The following is a 21,066-nucleotide window of genomic DNA, read 5'->3' as shown; positions in this document are numbered from 1 at the left end:
GGTAACCCGTGTGTGTGTGTGTGTGTGTGTGTGTGTGTGTGTGTGTGTTACAGGCAGTATGATCGCTGCCAGGGTAACCGTGTGTGTGTGTGTGTGTTACAGGCAGTATGATCGCCAGGTAACCGGTTCCTCTGTGTGTGTGTGTGTGTTACAGGCAGTATGATTGTTGCCAGGGTAACCGGGTTCTCTGTGTGTGTGTTACAGGCAGTATGAGCCAGGGTAACCGTGTTCCTCTGTCTGTGTGTGTGTGTTACAGGCAGTATGATCGCTGCGGTAAGTTGTAAGTGTGTTACAGGCAGTAGGACCAGGGTGTGTGTGTGTGTTACAGGCAGTATGATTGCTGCCAGGGTGTGTGTGTGTTGGCAGGATCGCTGTGTTCCTCTGTGTGTGTGTTACAGGCAGTATGATCGTTGCCAGGGTAACCGTGTTCCTCTGTGTGTGTTCTTGTGTGTGTTACAGGCAGTATGATCGCTGCCAGGGTAACCGTTCCTCTGTGTGTGTGTTACAGGCAGTATGATCATTGCCAGGGTAACCGTGTTCCTGTGTGTGTGTTACAGGCAGGATCGCTGCCAGGGTAACCGTTCCTCTGTGTGTGTTACAGGCAGTATGATCGCCAGGGTAACCGTGTTCCTCTGTGTGTGTTACAGGCAGTATGATTGCCAGGGTAACCGCGGTTCCTCTGTGTGTGTGTTACAGGCAGTAGGATCGTTGCCAGGGTAACCGTGTTCCTCTGTGTGTGTGTTACAGGCAGTATGATCGTTGCCAGGGTAACCGTTCCTCTGTCTGTGTGTGTGTGTGTGTGTGTGTGTGTGTGTGTGTGTGTGTGTGTTACAGGCAGTATGACCATGTCCATGGAAGGCTTTGGCCCCGACAGCGTCTTCACGACTCCGGCGGAGGATAACGGTCAGTATCGTATCAGCCGCAGTCTGGTGCGGTCAGCAGAGGGCAGCACTGTTCCTCTCACCCGAGTCAAGTGTCTAGTCTCCATGACGACGCCCCATGACATCCGCTTGCATGGGTCTGCTGTTACGCCAGCGTTTGTGGAATTTGACACATCGCTGGAAGGTTTCGGGTCAGTGTGTTTTTATTGTCACATGATTGTGTGTGTGTGTGTGTGTGTGTGTGAAACACTAATGATTGTGTGTGTGCAGGTGTCTGTTTCTGCCCAGTGTAGCTCCTCCTCACAACTCTCCCTCTAGTGCCACCACCAGCTCAGCTGTCACTGACGGAACAGTTCTAAGTGGAATGGGCTCAGGTAAACAAAGCTCCACCTCCATCACGTCTGCCTGTCAATCAGTGTAGCAAAACACACACACACACACACACAGACAAGCCCCTCCACCTCTGACCTCTCCTCTGCCTCTTCCTGCAGGGGAGCGCTTGTTTCCTCCACCCTCAGGACTCAGTTACTCCTCCTGGTTCTGTGTGGAGCGCTTCAGTTCTCCGCCTCACTGTCACTCTGTCCGTCTGCTGACCGTGGTCCGTCGGGCCGTGTCTTCAGAGCAGCACTACGTCTGTCTCGCCGTGGTTCTGTCCACCAAAGACCGAACACTGACCGTGTCCACCAAGGAGGAGCTGCTGCAGACGTACTGTGAGTCCAAACAATGGCACGCTGTGACTCCGCCCCCTCAGTTACCTGACCCCACGTTTTGTCTTCCAGCTGACGAGTGGAGCGAGGAGTCGAGCTTCTACGAGCTGCTGCCGTGCTGCGCTCGTTTCCGCTGTGGCGAGCTGATCGCGGAGGGTCAGTGGCACCACCTGGTGTTGGTGATGAGTAAAGGCATGCTGAAGAACAGCATGGCCACGCTGTACATCGACGGACAGCTCGTCAACACGGTCAAGGTAAACTTAGCGTCATCATCATCATCGTCATCATCAGGAGTCATCCTCACTTCATGTTTCCTCTCTGGCTGCTCCCCTTGCTCCTCTCCTCCTCCAGCTTCACTACATCCACAGTGCTCCGGGCGGCTCCGGCTCCGCTAACCCTCCCGTGGTCAGCACGGTTTACGGTTACGTGGGGACGCCGCCGGCTCAGCGCCAGCTCTCCAGCCTGGTGTGGCGCCTGGGGCCGAGTCACTTCCTGGAGGAGGTTCTGCCCGCCTCCAGTGTCACCGCCATCTTTGAACTGGGCCCCAACTATGTGGGCAGTTTCCAGGCCGTGTACCTGCCATGTGAGTGATGTCGTGACCTCTGACCTCTGACAGTGATGTCATGACCTCTGACCTGTGACCTGTGACCTGTGCAGGTAAAGACGTGTCCCCTGCGTGTCCAGTGGTGCTGGTTCCAGAGGAGAAAGTGTCTTTCAGTCTGTACGCGGTCTCTGTGTCCACACTGACTGTCGCCAAGATCAGGAAAGTTTACAACAAACTGGACAGTAAAGCAATCGCTAAACAGGTGAGTCACTAACTAACAAACTAACTAACTAACCAACTGACTCATTAACTGACTGTCTGAGTAACTGTCTAACTAACTGACTGAGTTATTAACTGACTGACTGAGTAATTGACTTACTGACTGAGTAATTAACTGACTGAGTAATTGACTGACTGACTGACTGAGTAATTGACTTACTGACTGAATAATTGACTGAGTAATTAACTGACTGACTGACTGAGTAATTGACTGACTGACTGAGTAATTGACTTACTGACTGAGTAATTGACTGACTGACTGACTAACTAATTAACTGACTGAGTAACTGACTGACTAACTAACTGACTGAGTAATTAACTGACTGATTACCTATCTGACCGACTAACTAATTGACTGAGTAACTAATTAAGGAACAAACTGACTGACTGACTAATTCATTAACTGACATGTCTCTCATGTCTCTGTCTGTCTTATGTCTCTCTCATGTCTCTCATGTCTGTCTCATGTCCTCAGCTGGCCGTGTCGTCTCATGAAAATGCGACCCCAGTCAAGCTGATCCATAACGCCGCTGGTCATCTCAACGGTCCCGCCCGCACCATTGGAGCAGCTGTGATTGGTTACTTAGGTGAGTGTTGCCACGGTGACACCAACTGACCATTATCCCTCACGTGACATCATTTTCTGTTCATGGCGATTTGATTTCAAATCTTCCTCCCGTCCAGGCGTCCGCGTCTTCGTCCCCAAACCTGTCGCCACCAACCTGCAGTACGTGGGCGGGGCGGCGGCCATCTTGGGTCTGGTTGCCATGGCGTCAGATGTGGAGGGTCTGTATGCAGCCGTGAAAGCTCTGGTGTGTGTGGTGAAGAGTAACCCGCTGGCGAGTAAGGAGATGGAACGCATCAAAGGTTACCAGGTCAGACGTCTACCATGGTCACATGGTCAGATTTTTTTGAACACTTCCTGTTCAGCTCTGACATGTTTCCTTTTGTGGTGTGTGCAGCTGCTGGCCATGCTGCTGAAGAAGAAACGCTCACTGCTCAACAGTCACATCCTTCATCTGACCTTCTCTCTGGTGGGCACGGTCGACAGCGGCCACGAGACCTCCATCATACCCAACTGCACCGCCTTCCAAGACCTGCTGTGTGACCTGGAGGTGAGGGGTCACGGGTCAAACTGAGGGGTCACGGGTCAAACTCAGGGTCAAACCGAGGGTCAACTGAGGGGTCACAGGTCAAACTCGGGGTCAAGCTGAGGCCACAGGTCAAACCGGGTCAAACTGAGGCCACAGGTCAACTGAGGGTCACGGGTCAAACTGAGGGTCACAAGTCAAACTCAGGGGTCACAGGTCAAACTCAGGGTCAACTCAGGCGCCGCAGGTCAGTCACAGGGTCAACTGAGGCCACAGGTCAAACTGAGGGTCACGGGTAAAACTGAGGTGTCACAGGTCAAACTCAGGCTCAAACTGAGGGGTCACGGGTCAAACTCAGGGTCAACTGAGGGGTCACAGGTCAATCTCAGGGTCAACTGAGGAGTCACAGGTCAAACTCAGGGTCAACTGAGGGGTCACAGGTCAATCTCAGGGTCAACTGAGGCGTCACAGGTCAAGCTGAGGGGTCACAGGTCAATCTCAGGGTCAACTGAGGAGTCACAGGTCAAACTCAGGGTCAACTGAGGGGTCACAGGTCAATCTCAGGGTCAACTGAGGCGTCACAGGTCAAACTCAGGGTAAGCTGAGGGGTCACAGGTCAAACATAGGGTTTGGGGGGAATTAAGACTGTGACATTTAACCTGTCAATCTGTCAGCTGACCTGTGAGTCTCCTCCCCCTCAGGTTTGGCTTCACGCCCCCTACGAGCTCCACCTCTCTCTGTTCGAGCACTTCATCGAGCTGCTGACCGAGTCCAGGTAAGTGAAGACAATGGTGGGGATGATGAAGATGAGCACTGCAGCTCTGATCTAACTGTACGCATCACTTCCTGTGTGAACAGTGAGGCGGCAAAAAATGCCAAACTTCTGCGAGAGTTTCAGCTGATTCCTCGTCTGCTGCTGACGCTCAGAGACATGACGCTGTCACAAGCCACGGTGACTGCTGTCAGCAACGTCCTGAGTCTGCTGCTGCACGGCTTTACACACACACAAGACCTGCTGAGGTACGCACACACACACACACACACAAGACCTGCTGAGTTACGCACACACACACACACACACACAGACCTGCTGTGGCACACACACACACACACACACAGACACGCACACACACACACACACACACACACACACAAGACCTGCTGAGGTACATACACACACACACACAGACAAGATACACACACACACCTGCTGAGGTACATACACACACAAGACCTGCTGAGGTACATACACACACACACAAGACCTGCTGAGGTACACACACACACACACAGACCTGCTGAGGCACACACACACACACACACACACAAGACCTGCTGAGGTACATACACACACACACAAGACCTGCTGAGGTACGCACACACACACACACACACAAGACCTGCTGAGTTACGCACACACACACACAAATTGATAGTTTGATAGTTGGTTAGTTAGTTGGATAGTTAGTTGGTTATCTGACTGACCTGTCACGTCTTCACAGATTAGTTAGTTGGTTAGTTAGTTAGTTGTCTGGCTGACCTGTATCATCTTCACAGGTTAGTTAGTTAGTTAGTTAGTTGTATGACTGACCTGTCTCATCTTCACAGGTTAGTTAGTTAGTTGTATGACTGACCTGTCTCTTCTTCACAGGTTAGTTAGTTGTATGACTGACCTGTCTCATCTTCAAAGGTTAGTTGGTTGGTTAGTTAGTTGTGTGACTAACCTGTCTCGTCTTCACAGGTTATTTAGTCAGTTGTATAGTTAGTTGGTTATCTGACTGACCTGTCTCATCTTCACAGGTTAGTTTGATAGTTGGTTAGTTAGTTAGTTGTGTGACTGACCTGTCTTGTCTTCACAGGTTAGTTAGTTGGATTGTTAGTTGGTTATCTGACTGACCTGTAACGTCTTCACAGATTAGTTAGTTGGTTGGTTAGTTAGTTGTCTGACTGACCTGTATCATCTTCACAGGTTAGTTTGTTAGTTAGTTAGTTGTATGACTGACCTGTCTCTTCTTCACAGGTTAGTTAGTTGGTTGGTTAGTTAGTTGTATGACTGACCTGTCTCATCTTCAAAGGTTAGTTGGTTGGTTAGTTAGTTGCGTGACTGACCTGTCTCGTCTTCATAGGTTAGTTTGATAGTTGGTTAGTTAGTTAGTTGTGTGACTGACCTGTCTTGTCTTCACATGTTAGTTAGTTGGATAGTTAGTTGGTTATCTGACTGACCTGTCACGTCTTCACAGATTAGTTAGTTGGTTAGTTAGTTAGTTAGTTGTCTGACTGACCTGTATCATCTTCACAGGTTAGTTAGTTAGTTGTATGACTGACCTGTCTCATCTTCACAGGTTAGTTAGTTAGTTGTATGACTGACCTGTCTCTTCTTCACAGGTTAGTTGGTTGGTTAGTTAGTTAGTTGTATGACTGACCTGTCTCATCTTCAAAGGTTAGTTGGTTGGTTAGTTAGTTGTGTGACTAACCTGTCTCTCTTCACAGGTTAGTTAGTTAGTTGTATGACTGACCTGTCTCTTCTTCTCAGGTTAGTTAGTTGTATGACTGACCTGTCTCATCTTCAAAGGTTAGTTGGTTGGTTAGTTAGTTGTGTGACTAACCTGTCTCGTCTTCACAGGTTAGTTAGTTAGTTGGATAGTTGGTTGGTTATCTGACCTGTCTCGTCTTCACAGGTTAGTTAGTTAGTTAGTTGGATAGTTGGTTGGTTATCTGACCTGTCTCGTCTTCACAGGTTCGGTCAGTTCATTTCCTCGACTCTGCCCACGTTTGCCGTGTGTGAGAAGTTTGTCGTCATGGAAATAAACAATGAGGAGAAAATTGATTCAGGTAATGATGAGTAATAATCAATAATAAAGATGGTAATAATATGTTTATTGTTTGTAACGTTGTTTTCTTTTTGGGTGCAGGCAACGACGAGGACTTTGGAGGTTTGTTGTCTGCAAACCTGATCCTGCTGAGGAACCGACTGTTGGAAAACCTGCTGCATCTGCTCTTCACCTCCAAAGAGAAGAGCAGCGTCAACGCTCAGTACGTCACATGACCTCAGGCCTGCAGGGGGCGCCACCAAGCTGCATTAGTGGCTAAAACTAACTGTGAACAAGGCGTACAACAGCTCATGGTGTCTGTGGAGACACAAAATGATTTTCACACATAATGTGATGACGTGAAGTGATGATGTCATGACACCATGATGTCATGTGATGACCTGATGATGTCATTGTGCGATGACAAAGGTTATAATCCTGTGATTTTAATCCAGCAGATATTTAGTGGACATGTGTCATTAATGTCTGCAGGGCGTGTGAGGAGCTGGTGCGGACGCTGGGCTTTGATTGGCTGCTGATGTTCATGGAGGAACATGTTCACTCCAGCACGGTGACAGCGGCGCTGTGGATCCTGGTGGTTCTACTCTCTAACCAGTCCATTCTCAACCGCTTCAAAGAGGGCGTGTGTGGCGGCGGCTGGCTCGACCACACCGACTCAGTGCTGACAAATAAGATCGGCACCGTGCTGGGTGAGTGCAGGTGCCGGGGGTGGAGCATCACCACACTTTAGATTCTATCTTCTCATATGGTAACTCCGCCCTCTCCAGGTTTCAACGTGGGCCGCAGCGCCGGCGGACGCTCCACGCTGAGAGAGATCAACCGGGACGCGTGTCATTTCCCAGGATTCCCTGTGCTGCAGACGCTGCTGACCAAACACACCAATGTACCGGAGCTGTACTTCCTGCTGATGGCGCTGTTTCTGCAGCAGCCAGTCACAGAGCTGCCAGACAGTCTGCAGGTACATGTTAGTATTCTGACCTTTTCTTCTTCTTCACTGACAAGTCTGCTGCTCACCAAACAACAGGGAGGATTCTAATCTAGTGTGTGTGTGTGTGTGTGCTCTCTCAGTTTGACCTGGACTCTATCTGGACCTTCATCTTCGGTGTCTCCGCCTCCAGTGGAGCCGTGCTCAGCTCCGTCCACAGCGTCTGCACTGAGGCCGCGTTTCTGCTGCTCGCTATGCTACGTAGCATGTTCAACCTGGTTAGACACAATATACACACTCTGAACATATGCTTGTCATCTTTCTCCTCATTGTTCTCCTGGTGTTTCTCCTCATACTTCTGATGTTTCTCCTGGTGTTTCTCTCTCAGCCGTGGCAGTCGGAGGAGGAGGGTTCGTGGCTCAGAGAATACCCCGTCACACTCATGCAGTTCTTCAGGTACCTCTACCACAACGTGGCTGATCTGGCGCCCATGTGGCACAGCCCAGACTTCCTGTGCGCCCTGGCGGCCTCCGTCTTCCCCTTCAACATCAGGCCGTACTCTGAGATGGTACGTTTGTGTGACCATTGTGTCTCTGCCGGAGTCCTTGTGGCTTTAAGTTGTCCATCTGTCTTGAGATATCTGTGCACACAATATCTGCAAAATGACAAAGTCAGTTTTTCAACTTTGGTGCAGATATTCACTCAGACTCAAGGACGAACTGAGAGACTTTAAACCATTGATAATTGGACCTGGTTTGTCTGCTGTAGGTCAGTGATCTGGACGATGAAGCCGGTTCTCCCATTGAGGAGTTCAAAGCGTTCTCTGGAGACTCGGGAATGAACCGCAGTCAGTCCGAGTACTGCAACGTCGGCTCCAAGACGTCGCTCACCAACCACCCTGCCAAAAAGTATGTCTTTGACTTCATGAGGGTTCTGATCATGGACAACCTGTGTACGACACCGGCAAGCAAGCAGACGCCGGTCATCGACCTGCTGCTGGAGGTGAGGAGGAGGTGCAGCGCTCAGGGTCACCGTGGACATGGAGGAAACTGTGATGACTGATCTAATGTTTGTCTCCAGGCGTCTCCAGAACGTTCCACCAGAACGCAGCAGAAAGAGTTTCAGTCCAGTGTCCTTGACGGTGTCATGGAACATCTGCTGGCCGCAGATGTCCTGTTAGGTGAGGTCACCACCACCAAGATTTTAATACCAGTGAGACTGCTGCTCCTCATGTTAGCTGTTCAAGTTAGCTTTTAGCTGTCCAAGTTAGCTGTCAAAGTCTGAATTAAAGAGCCATAGGTTGACTTATTCAAAAAACTTTATTTGTCCCCAGGGGGATGACAGTGATGTCCTCTCTCTGTTTTAAAAGTGGCGTCTCTGTCTCCCCCTGCAGGTGAAGATGCGTCTCTGCCACTCAGCAGCAGTGGCAGTTATCACGTCCTCGTCAACAACGTCTTCTACTTCACTCAGCGAGTGGTGGACAAACTGTGGCAGGGAATGTTCAACAAGGACTCCAAGATGGTGGTGGACTTCATCGTCCAGCTCATAGGACAGGTAACACACAGGACCAGGTCCAACAGAGACCAGGTCTAACACACAGGACCAGGTCTAGCAGAGACCAGGTCTAACACACAGGGCCAGGTCTAACGGAGACCAGGTCAGATCAGTTATTGATTTAATACTCATGTGATTTTGTTTTCTTTTTATTTCTTTTCACTTCAGTTTGTTTATAAAAGTTTCTCTTTCTGTTACTCAACTGCTTTTCCTCCTCCTCCTACTGCTCCTCTTCCTCCTCCTGCTCCTCAGTCTAAGAGGCGGGCCCAGGGTCTGTCTCTGGACGTCATCTATCACAGTCTCAATCGGACCGTGCTGTACCAGCTGAGTCGACCTCATAAGACAGTGGCTCAGCAGGTGGCGCTGCTGGACGCCCTGCGTGTTCTGACCGTCAACCGTAACCTGGTTCTGGGTCCAGGAAACCATGACCAGGACTTTGTGGCATGTTTGGCTCACTGCTTCATTTGCCTGCACAGCGGGAGGTAAGATGGCGACGATGGCGCAATCACAAGGTCGGTCGACCTGCTGTAGCCCCGCCCCCTCTCACTTCTGTGTGTGTGTGTGTGTGTGTGTGTGTGTGTGTGCAGCAGCGTGGACGGCTTCGGTCTGGAGGCCGAGGCCAGGATGACGACATGGCACGTGATGATGGCCACGGAGAACGAGGCGGATGCCACGCACAACCACGACGTTAGTGAGGGTGAGATGACACCACCGCTCTGTGTGTGTGACCTCTGTGTGACCTGTGTGTGTTTGACCTGTGTGTTTGACCTCTGTGTGTTTTTGACAACTGTGTGACCTGTGTTTGACCTGTGTGTGTTTGACCTCTGTGTGACCTCTGTGTGACCTCTATGTGGGACCTCTGTGTGACCTGCAGGGCGACAGCTGCTGCTGAAGGCCGTTAACCGTGTGTGGACAGAGCTGATGCACAGTAAACGTCAGATGCTGGAGGACATTTTCAAAGTGTCTCTGCCGTGCAACGACCGAGGACACGTGGACATCGCCACAGCGCGCCACGCCCTAGAAGAACCCGCGCTCAAAAGCTGGCAGAACCACTTGGGTGGGTGAGAGAGAGAGAGAGAGAGGATTGGCTCAGGGTAAAAGGTCATGCTTCCTTCTCCGTCTGAGGGGGCGGGGCTTACAATCCATTTGTTTGAGCTGTATCTACTGTCTGCTCTCCCTTCAGTACATGAGAGGAAGTGCATCAGTCGTGGTGAAGCTGTGGCTCCAGCGTCTCAGTCCAAACTGTCACGGGTTAGCAGTGGCTTCGCTTTGTCCAAGTTAACGGGCGTTCGTCGTAACAAGAAGGAGAACAGTCTGAACAAGAACAATGTTTCAGCACAGGTGCTGCATGCACACGCACACGTTCACACACACACACACACAACAGTCTGAACAAGAACAATGTTTCTGCACAGGCGCTGCACGTGCACACACACACACTGATGTTGTGTGTCTTCATGTTTGTCTTCAGGAGACGTTTCAGTGGATGTTCACTCACATCGCGGTGGTCAGAGACCTGGTGGCTCTGCAGTACAAAGAACATCAGGAGGTACTCACACACACACACACACACTCAGGAGCTGCTGGTCCTTTGCTGCCTTGTGTGGTCACTTTGTGTCACTGGGGTCAATCTGAACACTGAAGTGAAATCAGACATTAGAAATTAGTGATGGAGGCAGCAGTGTGGACTTTGGTGTGGGAGAGTGAGTGGTTTACAAACTTCAGTAAACTCTCATCTCCTCCTCCTCCTCCTCCTCTTCCTCCTCTTCCTCTCCAGCGGCAGCAGAACGCTCTGAAGTACGTGACAGAGGAGTGGGCGGGGATCGAGTACGAGCTGCTGCGTGAGCGCGGTCTGTGGGGTCCGCCCATCGGCTCTCACCTGGACAAGTTCATGTTGGAGATGACGGAGGGTCCGTGTCGCATGAGGAAGAAGATGGTTCGTAACGACATGTTCTACATCCACTACCCTTACAGTCCTGACACAGAGAACAGCGCCACCTCTGCTCAGGTGGGTCTCACACACACACACACACACACACAAACTACCGTGACATCAGTCTGATGTGGTCTCTTGGCTCCGCCCCCCAGAAGCCTCTGCGTTACCGGCGCGCCGTCAGCTATGACAGTAAAGAATACTACATGCGTCTGCTGTGTGGAAATCCCGGCATGTACCAGCACTCAGTGGAACACAGCACAGAGGGAGAGACGCCGCCGCACGAGCCCGAGCACGGCGAGGACACCATCGCCAGGGTCAAAGGTCAGTGGTGTCAGAGAATGGGGCTCAGGTGATGGACAGAATAACGCGTTGACTTATACACGCCTCCATCCGTGTAAACCGCGAAGGTCTGGTGAAGGCGCCGCTCAAACGTTCTCGGTCGACGGCGGATGGCGGCGATGAAGACGGTCAGGAGCAGATTCAGGATCAGCTGATGGAGTCTGGAGGCCTGGAGGACGAGCAGAGGACGGACAACACGTCACTGCTGCGCCTCCTGGAGGACGGAGAGAAGGTCGGTAGCCTTGCATGCTCACATCAAACACGGATCAAAGACATGTCGTCAGGTCATGTGATCGTCTGACACGTGTTCTCCCATCCAGATCCAGCACATGTACCGATGCGCCCGGGTCCAGGGTCTGGACACCGGCGAGGGGCTGCTGCTGTTCGGGAAAGAACATTTCTACGTTATCGACGGTTTCACCATGACCGTGTCCCGTGAGATCAGAGACATCGACACACTGCCGCCAACGTACGTCACACATCTGTTCACATGATTCTAACGACGTCACATGACCTGAAGAGTGATGAGCGCGACACAAAGTGTCTGGTGACACCCATCACCACCACATTCAGTGGTATTTCAGTTCAGTGTCAGGCGTTCAGTGGTATTTCAGTTCAGTGCATGAAGTACATTCTGTCAACAAATCTTTGTAATGATTCACTGTCACCCAAAACAACTGCTTTACTAGTCACTAGTTGTGTTTGTGTCACCACAGTGAGATGATTTCATGAAAACAACATGATGAACTAACTGTATAGTGGAAAAGATATCACTTCCTGTCTGACTTCCTGTTTCCTGTGAGCAGTTTACATGAGGCCATCATCCCCAGAGGAGCGAGACAAGGTCAGAGTCAGTTAAAGAGAAGCTGCAGCATCTTTGCCTACGAGGACATTAAAGAAGTTCACAAGAGGAGATACCTGCTGCAGGTATGCACACGCACACAGAGACATGCATACGCTCGCGCACACACACACACACACACACACGACTCACACCATTTTTCTTCTTCTTCTCCTTCTTCAGCCAATGGCAGTGGAGGTTTTTTCTGCAGATGGAAGGAACTACCTGTTAGCTTTTCAGAAAGGAGTCCGCAACAAAGTCTACCAGAGGTACCAGTCCATGCTTAATCCAGAGATTAAACTGAGTCCACACATAATCCAGAGATTAAATTGAGTCCACACATAATCCAGAGATTAAACTGAGCCCATATTTAATCCAGAGGTTAAACCAGAGATTAGACGTGTCGTCCAGATGAAATCCAGAGATTAGACATGTTGTCCAGATGAAATCCAGAGATTAGACGTGCTGTCCAGATTAAATCCAGAGATTAGATGTGTTGAATGGTGAGATTATGGTGTGTTCGTGTGCAGGTTCTTGGCTGTGGTGCCTTCACTGACCGACAGCTCTGAGTCTGTTTCAGGTCAAAGGCCAAACACCAGTGTGGAGCAGGGGTGAGACACATGCACATCATATTAATTCAAGATTAATGTCACATGATTGATTATTGATTGTTGTTTTTAACACATGCCTATTAGGTCTGGATTACTCAGCACTCTGGTTGGTGAGAAATCAGTGACTCAGCGGTGGGAGGTAAGAACCTGCTGATGACCTCATCATCATCTTCATCACAATGCAGCGCTGTCTCTTTGCTCACTGTGTGTGTGTGTGTGTGTGTGTGTGTGCGCGCGCGCAGCGTGGAGAGATCAGTAACTTCCAGTACCTGATGCACCTGAACACGTTGGCCGGTCGCTCGTATAACGACCTGATGCAGTATCCAGTTTTCCCGTGGATCCTGGCCGACTATGACTCTGAGGTAAACAACAACAACGATGATGACATCATCACATGGCAGCATGTGTCTGTGTGTGAGTCACCAGTGTTTTACCTGACGTTAACCAGGAGTTGGACCTGAATAACACGAAGACATTCCGTAACCTGTCCAAACCAATGGGCGCGCAGACGGACGACAGACTGACACAGTACAAGAAGAGGTACAAGGACTGGGAGGATCCTAACGGTGAGACGCCAGACAGCGACACACAACAGCAGGCTGCTTCCATAGTTACTCAGCATGTTGTTTGTGTGTCCAGGTGAAACCCCGGCGTACCACTACGGCACACACTACTCCTCCGCCATGATTGTGGCGTCTTACCTCGTCCGTATGGAGCCGTTCACTCAGATCTTCCTCAGACTTCAGGTTTGATCAGGACCGATCCATAATCCCTTCACTTCACGTGTCTGTCTGTGTGTTAACCACGTTTCTATGGTAACCAGGGAGGACACTTTGACCTGGCAGACAGGATGTTCCACAGTGTGCGTGAAGCCTGGCTCTCCGCCTCCAAACACAACATGGCCGACGTCAAAGAGCTCATCCCAGAGTTCTTCTATCTGCCAGAGTTTCTGCTCAACTCCAACAACTTTGACCTGGGTGAGGACCACCGCTGATGATGTCACAGTGACATGTGACCTCATGAATATTCATCACCTGTGTGTGTGTGTGTGTGTGATCAACCAGGAGCCAAACAGAACGGAACCAAGTTAAGTGACGTCATCCTGCCGCCGTGGGCCAAGGGCGACCCACGAGAGTTCATCAGAGTCCACAGAGAGGTGAGACACTGATCCTCATCACTGATCCTCATCCTCATCCCTGATCCTCATCACTCATCACTGATCCTCATCCTCAGCAAATTTGGCAAACACAAACCACCCTGGGATCGATGTCGGTGCCAAAGCTTTTTTTGTATTCTAGGGGCTTTGTCCCCCCAAATGAACGATGATATAGATCTATCGATGGACAGAAAAAAGGATTTGGGGAGGAATATAGGGAGACATTGAAAAAGATAGAGGAATATGGGCAACACGTTCATCTTAATACAGTTGATCTTTCCAGCCAGTGAGAGATCAATGGACCTTTAATTCTGTAAGTCACATTTTAGCTTATCACTGAGGGGTGTGAAGTTTTCTTTGTATAATTTAGAGAAAGACCGAGTAATATTGATTCCTAGATATCTGAAGCCAGTTTTAGATAGATGGAATGAACTATGTGGGGAACACACAGCATGGCTCAGACACAAACAGCAGTAAATCGTTGGCGTATAGAGCCACCTTATGTTCCCGCCCCCATCTAGAAATTCCTTTTATCATCGGGGACGATTTTAACATGATAGACAGAGGCTCAATGGCAAACGCAAACAAAAGCGGACTTAGTGGGCACCCCTGACGAGTCCCTCTTGATAGTGAAAAAAAACTGGATCTCTTCCCGTTCATGACCACTGAAGCCTTTGGCGATGCGTATAGGAGTTTGATCCAGGCAATAAAAATGGGTCCAAAACCAAAGGCTCGCAGACATTCAAACAAATATTCCCACTCCACTCTGTCAAAGGCCTTCTCGGCATCCAGGGAGATAACTACTTTGGGTACCTCCCCGGATGCAGGAGAGTATATGACATTAAGAAGGTTCCGAATATTAGAGAAGGAGTGACGACCAGACATAAAACCTGTTTGATCCGGGGAGTTCACCTCATCTGTAACAGATTCTAAACGCAGAGCAAGTGCCTTAGCTAGAATTTTGATGTCACTATTTAACAAGGAGCCACACTGTGTTCTGTCCTTCCCCGGCTTCGGAATAAGTGTTATGGATGCCTCAGTTAGTGTCTGCGGCAAGGCCCTTGTACCCAACGAGTCATTATACATTTCCATAATTTTTTTATAAAATTCAATTGGATAACTGGGCGGGGCCCAGGGCCCTGTCGCTTTGCATCGCCGAGACCGCATTTAAAATTTCCATTTGACGAAAGGGTAGATCCGGTTCTGTTTCATGGGTGAGATTAATAACGGGGACATTCAAATTGGTAAAAAACATTCTGCATATCGCTGACATCACTGGTGTAGAGTTTTGAGTAAAATGCCTTTAAGGTATTGTAAGGTATTTCGAGGGGGTCTGTAGTGAGCTCCCCATTTTCTTTTTGTATTTGTGAGATCTGTCGATCAGAAGACTTACATTTTAATTGGTGCGCTAGCAGCCTTGTCCCCATGTTCATAGACAAAGCCTCGCGATTTCAGAAGCATACGTTCTGTCCTTTCGGACGATAACAATTCATATTTGGCTTGAAGATCCAGCCTACTTTTATAAAGAGGTGGCGTGGGAGAGGTGGAGTATTGACGATCTATGTCAAATATTGAACTGAGAAGTCGTTCTTGTTCTTGCCTCCTACCTCTATTCACCCTAGACGAGTAAGAGATAATATCCCCCCTTATTACCACTTTAAGAGTCTGCCAGAGCGAAGAGGGGGAGACATTATCCTTCTTGTTAGTTGCTAGGAAATGATCAATGGCTGTTGAAATCATTTGGCAGAAACCTTCGTCTGCTAGTACTGTGGTATCAAATCTCCATTAGGCTGCGTGAATTTAAATCAGGTATAGACGAGATAACCTTTTCTATGAATTTCTCATCGTCCCAGTTGGATGCATATACGTTAACCAATAGGACAGGTTTGTGGTAGAGGGACCCTGAAACGATAGTGAAACGACCATGTGGGTCAGAAATAATGTTTGTGGCATTAAAGAGTGTTTTTTTTATGATTCATGATTGCAGTACCCCGTGATCTGGAATTAAAACTAGAATGAAAAATCTGTCCAACCCACGGTTTTCTTAATCTGACGTTGTCTTTAACCATTAAATGCGTTTCTTGCAAAAAAGCGACATCACATTTTGAAAATTTAAGATGTGCAAATATCCGTTTAAACCCTTTATATTCCACAAAATAAATCTAGCACCTGCCCCTACTGCACAAAATCTACTCTGCGACCAGAGTTTGTGCGCTACTCTTTTTTTGTTTAGGGTTGCTCATTTTGGTGTCAAAAGTATCGAAATTACTTTATGATGCGCTGTGGCAGTTTGAAACAAGAAAGTCAGACGATTAGGCAGGAAATTTAGCAAATGTGACCGGGAGACCTGAAGCGGACGTCTGCTCCCTTACATCGTCAACTGGGAGTCCCCACTGATCCTCATCCTTGATCGTCATCCTCATCCCTGATCCTCATCACATCTGTGTGTGTGTGTGTGTGTGTGTGTCTCTCGATGTGTCTCTGTGTCTGTGTGTGTAACCTGTGTGTTGTCCCCTGGTCCAGGCTCTGGAGTGTGATTATGTGTCGTCTCACCTTCACGAGTGGATCGACCTGATCTTCGGTCATAAGCAGCAGGGACCTCCTGCTGTGGACGCGGTGAACGTCTTCCACCACCTGTTCTATGAAGGACAGGTGGACATTTACAACATCAACGACCCGCTCAAAGAGACGGCCACCATCGGCTTCATCAACAACTTTGGACAAATCCCCAAACAGGTGACGACACCAGCAGCTAACACATGCTAATGCTACACCTCCTGTATCTGTGCTATTAATGCTAATGCTAAGAGGTCAGTTTAGTAATAAACATGCTAACATGTAACCATTAGCTTTGCCAACACAACGAGTGTTCTCTTTCATAATATTCCGTTCGATGTCTCACTATGGGATGCACGCCCCTGCTGCAGCCCTCAGAAGCATCAATCTCATTATGCCAATCCTGATTGGCTGGTGAATGTGTCCGTCCGCCTCAGGTAGTCCCACCGACCATAAATACCATATTCGTCTTTCAAACACCTCTTCTCACTCGGAGCATATCTCGCGTCCAGGGCTAACTAGCTTAACTGTCCACAGACAGATCTTTTTAAGCTTCTGTCGCAGGGCGCTACTAGCCTTGGATTTATTGCTTCATCAGTCACACCAGATCGATAAACTGCCTCAACTCCAATTCAATTCAATTTAGTTTTTATTTGTATTGCGCTATATCATAACTGTCATTGGAAGCTGGTTCCACTGGAGGGTGATAGGGTAAGACTAGGTCTTTCAGGTATGAAGGGGCCTGACCATTAAGTGCTTTGTACGTGAGGAAGAGGATTTTAAATTGAATTCTAAACTGTACGGAGAGCCAGTGTAGAGAAGCTAACACTGGAGTTATGTGGTCTCTCTTTCTACTTCCTGTCAGAACTCGTGCTGCAGCATTTTGAATGAACTGAAGGGTTCTAACAGACCTGTTGGAACATCCTGATAATAAGGAGTTACAGTAATCTAATCTAGATTAACAAAAGCATGAACTAGTTTTTCAGCATCCTGTAAAGACAGAATGTTTCTAATTTTCATAATGTTCCGCAGGTGGAAGAAGGCTGTTCTGGAAATGAGTTTTATGTGTGAATCAAATGACATTTCCAGGTCAAAAGTAACTCCAAGGTTCCTCACAGTGGAACTGGAAGCCAGGGTGATGTCATCTAAAGTGACAATGTGGGCAGAAAGTTTTTCTCTGAGGTGTTTAGGGCCGAGTATAATGACCTCAGTTTTTTCTGAGTTTAAAAGTAGAAAGTTACAGGTCATCCAGGACTTAATGTCTCTGAGACATTCCTGGAGTTGAACAACTTGATTTATTTCATCCGGCCTCATCGATAGATATAGCTGTGTGTCATCTGCATAACAATGAAAGTGTATGTTATGCTTTCTAATAATGTTCCCTAGAGGAAGCATATATAAGGTAAAAAGTATAGGCCCAAGCACTGAGCCTTGTGGAACCCCACAATTAACTTGTGTTTGTAGTGAGGCTTTATCATTAACATGAACAAACTGGAATCTATCAGATAAGTATGATTTAAACCAGCAGAGGGCAGCACCTGTGATACCAAGAGTCTGCTCCAATCTCTGCAGTAGAACATCATGATCAATGGTGTCAAATGCAGCACTAAGATCTAACAGGACAAGTAAAGAAACTAGACCAATATCTGAGTTACTAACTTTAACTAGTGCTGTTTCTGTGCTATGGTTTAATCTAAAACCGTTGTCTCTAAGATTTTAGAGACAAAGGGAAGATTAGATATCGGTCGGTAATTAGCTAAAATATCTGGGTCAAGGGTCGCTTTTTTTAGAAGGGGTTTAATAACTGCTACTTTAAACGTTTGGGGCACATATCCAGTTAATAAGGATAGATTAATTTGAGTTAATATAGAGTTGTTAATTAAAGGAAACACATCTTTAAACAGTTTGGTGGGGATAGGATCTAACTGACAGGTTGATGGCTTAGATGATGAAACTAATGATGTTAACTCAGGGAGATCTATAGGGGAGAAACTGTCTAACTGTGCACCTGGTGCTTCTAAAGCTCTTGTGCTAGAAGATGAGTCCGTCCCAATATGAGGGAGGAGATTATCCATTTTTTTCTCTAATTGATGTTATTTTATTCACAAAGATGTTGATAAAGTCATCACTGCTCAGTGTTAAAGGAATAGATGGTTCAGTGGAGCTGTGGCTCTGTGTCAGCCTGGCTACAGTGCTGAAAAGAAATCTATGATTATTCTTATTTTCTTCAATTAGAGAAGAATAATAGGCAACTCTAGCTTTGTGTAGGGCTTTTTTGTAAGCTACAAAACCATCTTTCCAGGCTATATGAAGTTCCTCTAGGTTACTGGAACGCCATTTTCTTTCTAATCTACGTAACGTCTGTTTAAGAGCACGAGTATTGGAGTTAAACCATGGTGCTCGTCTCATCTGATTCACCACTTTCAACACAATCTAATGTAGTACGCAGTGAGGCTGCTGTACTATCAACAAGGTTATCTATGAGGGCGGGAGTAAAATCACAAAAGGTACCTTCAGATGTACTGACATATGGCACCAAGTTAAATAAAGGTTGCACTGTCTCTTTGAATGTATTCATATTATTATCAGACAGTATTTCTTATTTATGTTATTGTAGTTCATTATTGAACAGTTAAATGTGAGTAAATAATGATCAGTAAGGAGAGGGTTTTGATTAACTATGTTTAAGTTATCAATATCAATACCATAAGTTAAAACAAGGTCGAGGGTGTGATTAAGGCAATGAGTTGGTTTATTAACGTGCTGAATAAAACCTATTGATTCCAACAGCGAGTTAAATGCGCAGCTAAGACTATCACGGTCAACATCTACATGGATGTTGAAATATGATTTTATCTGTCTTAAGCACTAACTCAGATAAGAACTCAGAGAACTCTGATAGGAACTCTGAATAAAGTGCAGGTGGACGATAAACTGTGACTATTATAATTGGTTTCTGTGATTTACAACTAGGATGAGATAGATTAAGAATAAAGATGAATATCCTAGTTTGGGCTTGAGATTGATAAATAATCTAGTATTAAAAATGGCTGCTACACCTCCTCCTCCTCAGCCTGAGCTTCTAGGAATATGGGTGTTCGCATGAGTGGGTGGAGTTGACTCATTTAGACTAACGTAGTCTTCTTCATGTAATCAAGTTTCAGTTACACAGAATACAATTGTCAGAAATGAGATCATTTATTAAAACAGATTTTGAGGAGAGAGACCTTACATTTATTTTATTTACATCTATTTTATTGTCGGTATTAATCTTTATGTGCACGCACATTCACTCTCTCACACTCAGGGTATGAATATGACTTTTTATAAGTCATTAACCTTGTCTCTTTCTCTCCCTAGTTTGTGTCCTTCCCTCTCTCTCTCTCTGTATTCTCATCTTGCAGGTTGCAGGATCCAGATCCAGTTTTCGAGGCTATCCATATCATACATATCATCACCATTATTATTGTGCTATAATTAAAAGTCAATATTATTAACTGTATAAACTTGTAACCTGATACAGTTGTTGTGTATCATGCTCCTGGTCTCTCTCTCTCTTCTGTCTCTACCTTATCTCTCCCCCACCTCTCTGCTGTCCCCCATTTTCCTTTCACCCCAATCGGTCGAGGCAGATGACCGCACACCTCTGAGCCTGGTTCTGTCTGAGTTTTTTCTCTCCACTGATGCCTAGTGTTTGCTCATTGTGTGAACCGTTGGGGTTCTGTGCTCTCCTTGATGTTGTCAATGTACAGTGCCTTGAGATCATGCATGTTATGATTTGGCGCTATACAAATGAAATTGAATTGAATTGAATTTCTGTTCAGGACATATGTGCTGCGGCGAGTTGGTCCTCGCCTCTCACTTTTGGTCGTTTCTATGTGCTGGACGTTTCTGCTCCGTGCCTGGCACGCACGGTTTACTGTCCTCATGGGAGCAGAGTACTTTTCCCTGTGGGTTGGTGGACGCTTGATAAGGGAGTAATACGGGAGCTACCACATCCCATAGTGAGACATCGAACAAAATATTTTGAAAGACAACTTTAGGTTATTAACAGAGTTCTCTGAGTAACATGAGTGAGACAGATGGACACGTTCACCAGCCATAATGAGATTGATGCTTCCGAGGGCTGCAGCAGGGCCGTGCTTCCCATAGTGAGACATCTCACTCATTACTCTGAGAACCGTGTACGTTTTTACATGTGTGTCTCAGCTGTTTAAGAAGCCACGCCCTCATGTTTCTCAGCTGTTTAACTAGCCACACCCTCATGTGTTTCAGCCATTTAAGAAGACACGCCCTCACATGTCTCAGCTGTTTCAGAAGCCCTCATATGTATCAGTTGTTTAAAGCCACCCCTCATGTGTATCAGCTGTTTAAGAAGCCACGCCCTCTTGTGTTTCAGCTGTTTAAGAAGCCACACCCTCTTGTGTTTCAGCTGTTTAAGAAACCACACCCTCCCAAACGTGTTCGCAGTAAAGCTAACGGAGACGTAGCAAACGTTCCTCCGAGTGCTAACAGCGACAAGATCTTCTTCCATCATCTGGACAATCTGAGACCTTCACTGACACCTGTGAAAGGTACACACACACACACACACGCACACACACACGCACACACACGCACACACCTCTGACTCTGTCTCTCTGCCTGTCTGTCTGTGGTGCAGAGTTGAAGGAGCCCGTGGGTCAGATTGTGTGCACAGATAAAGGAGTCCTGGCTGTGGAGCAGAACAAAGTTCTGGTCCCGCCCTCCTGGAGTAAGACGTTTGCGTGGGGTTACGCTGACCTCAGCTGTCGCTTAGCAAACTACGAGTCTGAT

At 47.6% G+C, this 21,066-nt stretch overlaps 1 protein-coding gene across 3 annotated transcripts in view; it reads left to right on the top strand.

Annotated features, from left to right (window-relative positions):
* Positions 1-21,066, top strand: part of wdfy3 (WD repeat and FYVE domain containing 3) — a 42,961-nt gene that overhangs the window by 16,617 nt on the left and 5,278 nt on the right. For 2 of the 3 annotated variants that reach the window (XM_044025425.1, XM_044025423.1), the window contains 41 exons: positions 835-1,072; positions 1,152-1,255; positions 1,373-1,591; positions 1,661-1,842; positions 1,940-2,171; positions 2,246-2,394; positions 2,887-2,998; positions 3,096-3,286; positions 3,374-3,526; positions 4,204-4,277; positions 4,361-4,522; positions 6,240-6,334; positions 6,415-6,535; positions 6,805-7,022; positions 7,101-7,297; positions 7,402-7,536; positions 7,647-7,826; positions 8,027-8,260; positions 8,339-8,438; positions 8,652-8,812; positions 9,065-9,294; positions 9,400-9,509; positions 9,687-9,869; positions 9,996-10,153; positions 10,284-10,361; positions 10,590-10,820; positions 10,901-11,069; positions 11,156-11,319; positions 11,408-11,556; positions 11,894-12,014; positions 12,112-12,197; positions 12,459-12,539; positions 12,624-12,678; positions 12,782-12,901; positions 12,988-13,105; positions 13,179-13,285; positions 13,363-13,516; positions 13,604-13,695; positions 16,219-16,431; positions 20,684-20,825; positions 20,915-21,066. The exon at positions 20,915-21,066 is cut by the window's right edge and continues 3 nt beyond it. In XM_044025425.1, coding sequence (XP_043881360.1) covers positions 835-1,072; positions 1,152-1,255; positions 1,373-1,591; positions 1,661-1,842; positions 1,940-2,171; positions 2,246-2,394; positions 2,887-2,998; positions 3,096-3,286; positions 3,374-3,526; positions 4,204-4,277; positions 4,361-4,522; positions 6,240-6,334; positions 6,415-6,535; positions 6,805-7,022; positions 7,101-7,297; positions 7,402-7,536; positions 7,647-7,826; positions 8,027-8,260; positions 8,339-8,438; positions 8,652-8,812; positions 9,065-9,294; positions 9,400-9,509; positions 9,687-9,869; positions 9,996-10,153; positions 10,284-10,361; positions 10,590-10,820; positions 10,901-11,069; positions 11,156-11,319; positions 11,408-11,556; positions 11,894-12,014; positions 12,112-12,197; positions 12,459-12,539; positions 12,624-12,678; positions 12,782-12,901; positions 12,988-13,105; positions 13,179-13,285; positions 13,363-13,516; positions 13,604-13,695; positions 16,219-16,431; positions 20,684-20,825; positions 20,915-21,066 — 6,170 coding nt within the window. The remainder of the gene's footprint in view (positions 1-834; positions 1,073-1,151; positions 1,256-1,372; positions 1,592-1,660; positions 1,843-1,939; positions 2,172-2,245; positions 2,395-2,886; positions 2,999-3,095; positions 3,287-3,373; positions 3,527-4,203; positions 4,278-4,360; positions 4,523-6,239; positions 6,335-6,414; positions 6,536-6,804; positions 7,023-7,100; positions 7,298-7,401; positions 7,537-7,646; positions 7,827-8,026; positions 8,261-8,338; positions 8,439-8,651; positions 8,813-9,064; positions 9,295-9,399; positions 9,510-9,686; positions 9,870-9,995; positions 10,154-10,283; positions 10,362-10,589; positions 10,821-10,900; positions 11,070-11,155; positions 11,320-11,407; positions 11,557-11,893; positions 12,015-12,111; positions 12,198-12,458; positions 12,540-12,623; positions 12,679-12,781; positions 12,902-12,987; positions 13,106-13,178; positions 13,286-13,362; positions 13,517-13,603; positions 13,696-16,218; positions 16,432-20,683; positions 20,826-20,914) is intronic. The other variant, XM_044025424.1, reaches the window with a different exon arrangement.

This window comes from Solea senegalensis, linkage group LG5, assembly GCF_019176455.1.
Source record: "Solea senegalensis isolate Sse05_10M linkage group LG5, IFAPA_SoseM_1, whole genome shotgun sequence".
Lineage (NCBI taxonomy): Eukaryota > Metazoa > Chordata > Actinopteri > Pleuronectiformes > Soleidae > Solea > Solea senegalensis.
The sequence above is the reverse complement of the archived record's forward strand: the minus strand, read 5'-3'. Positions and strand labels throughout refer to the sequence as shown.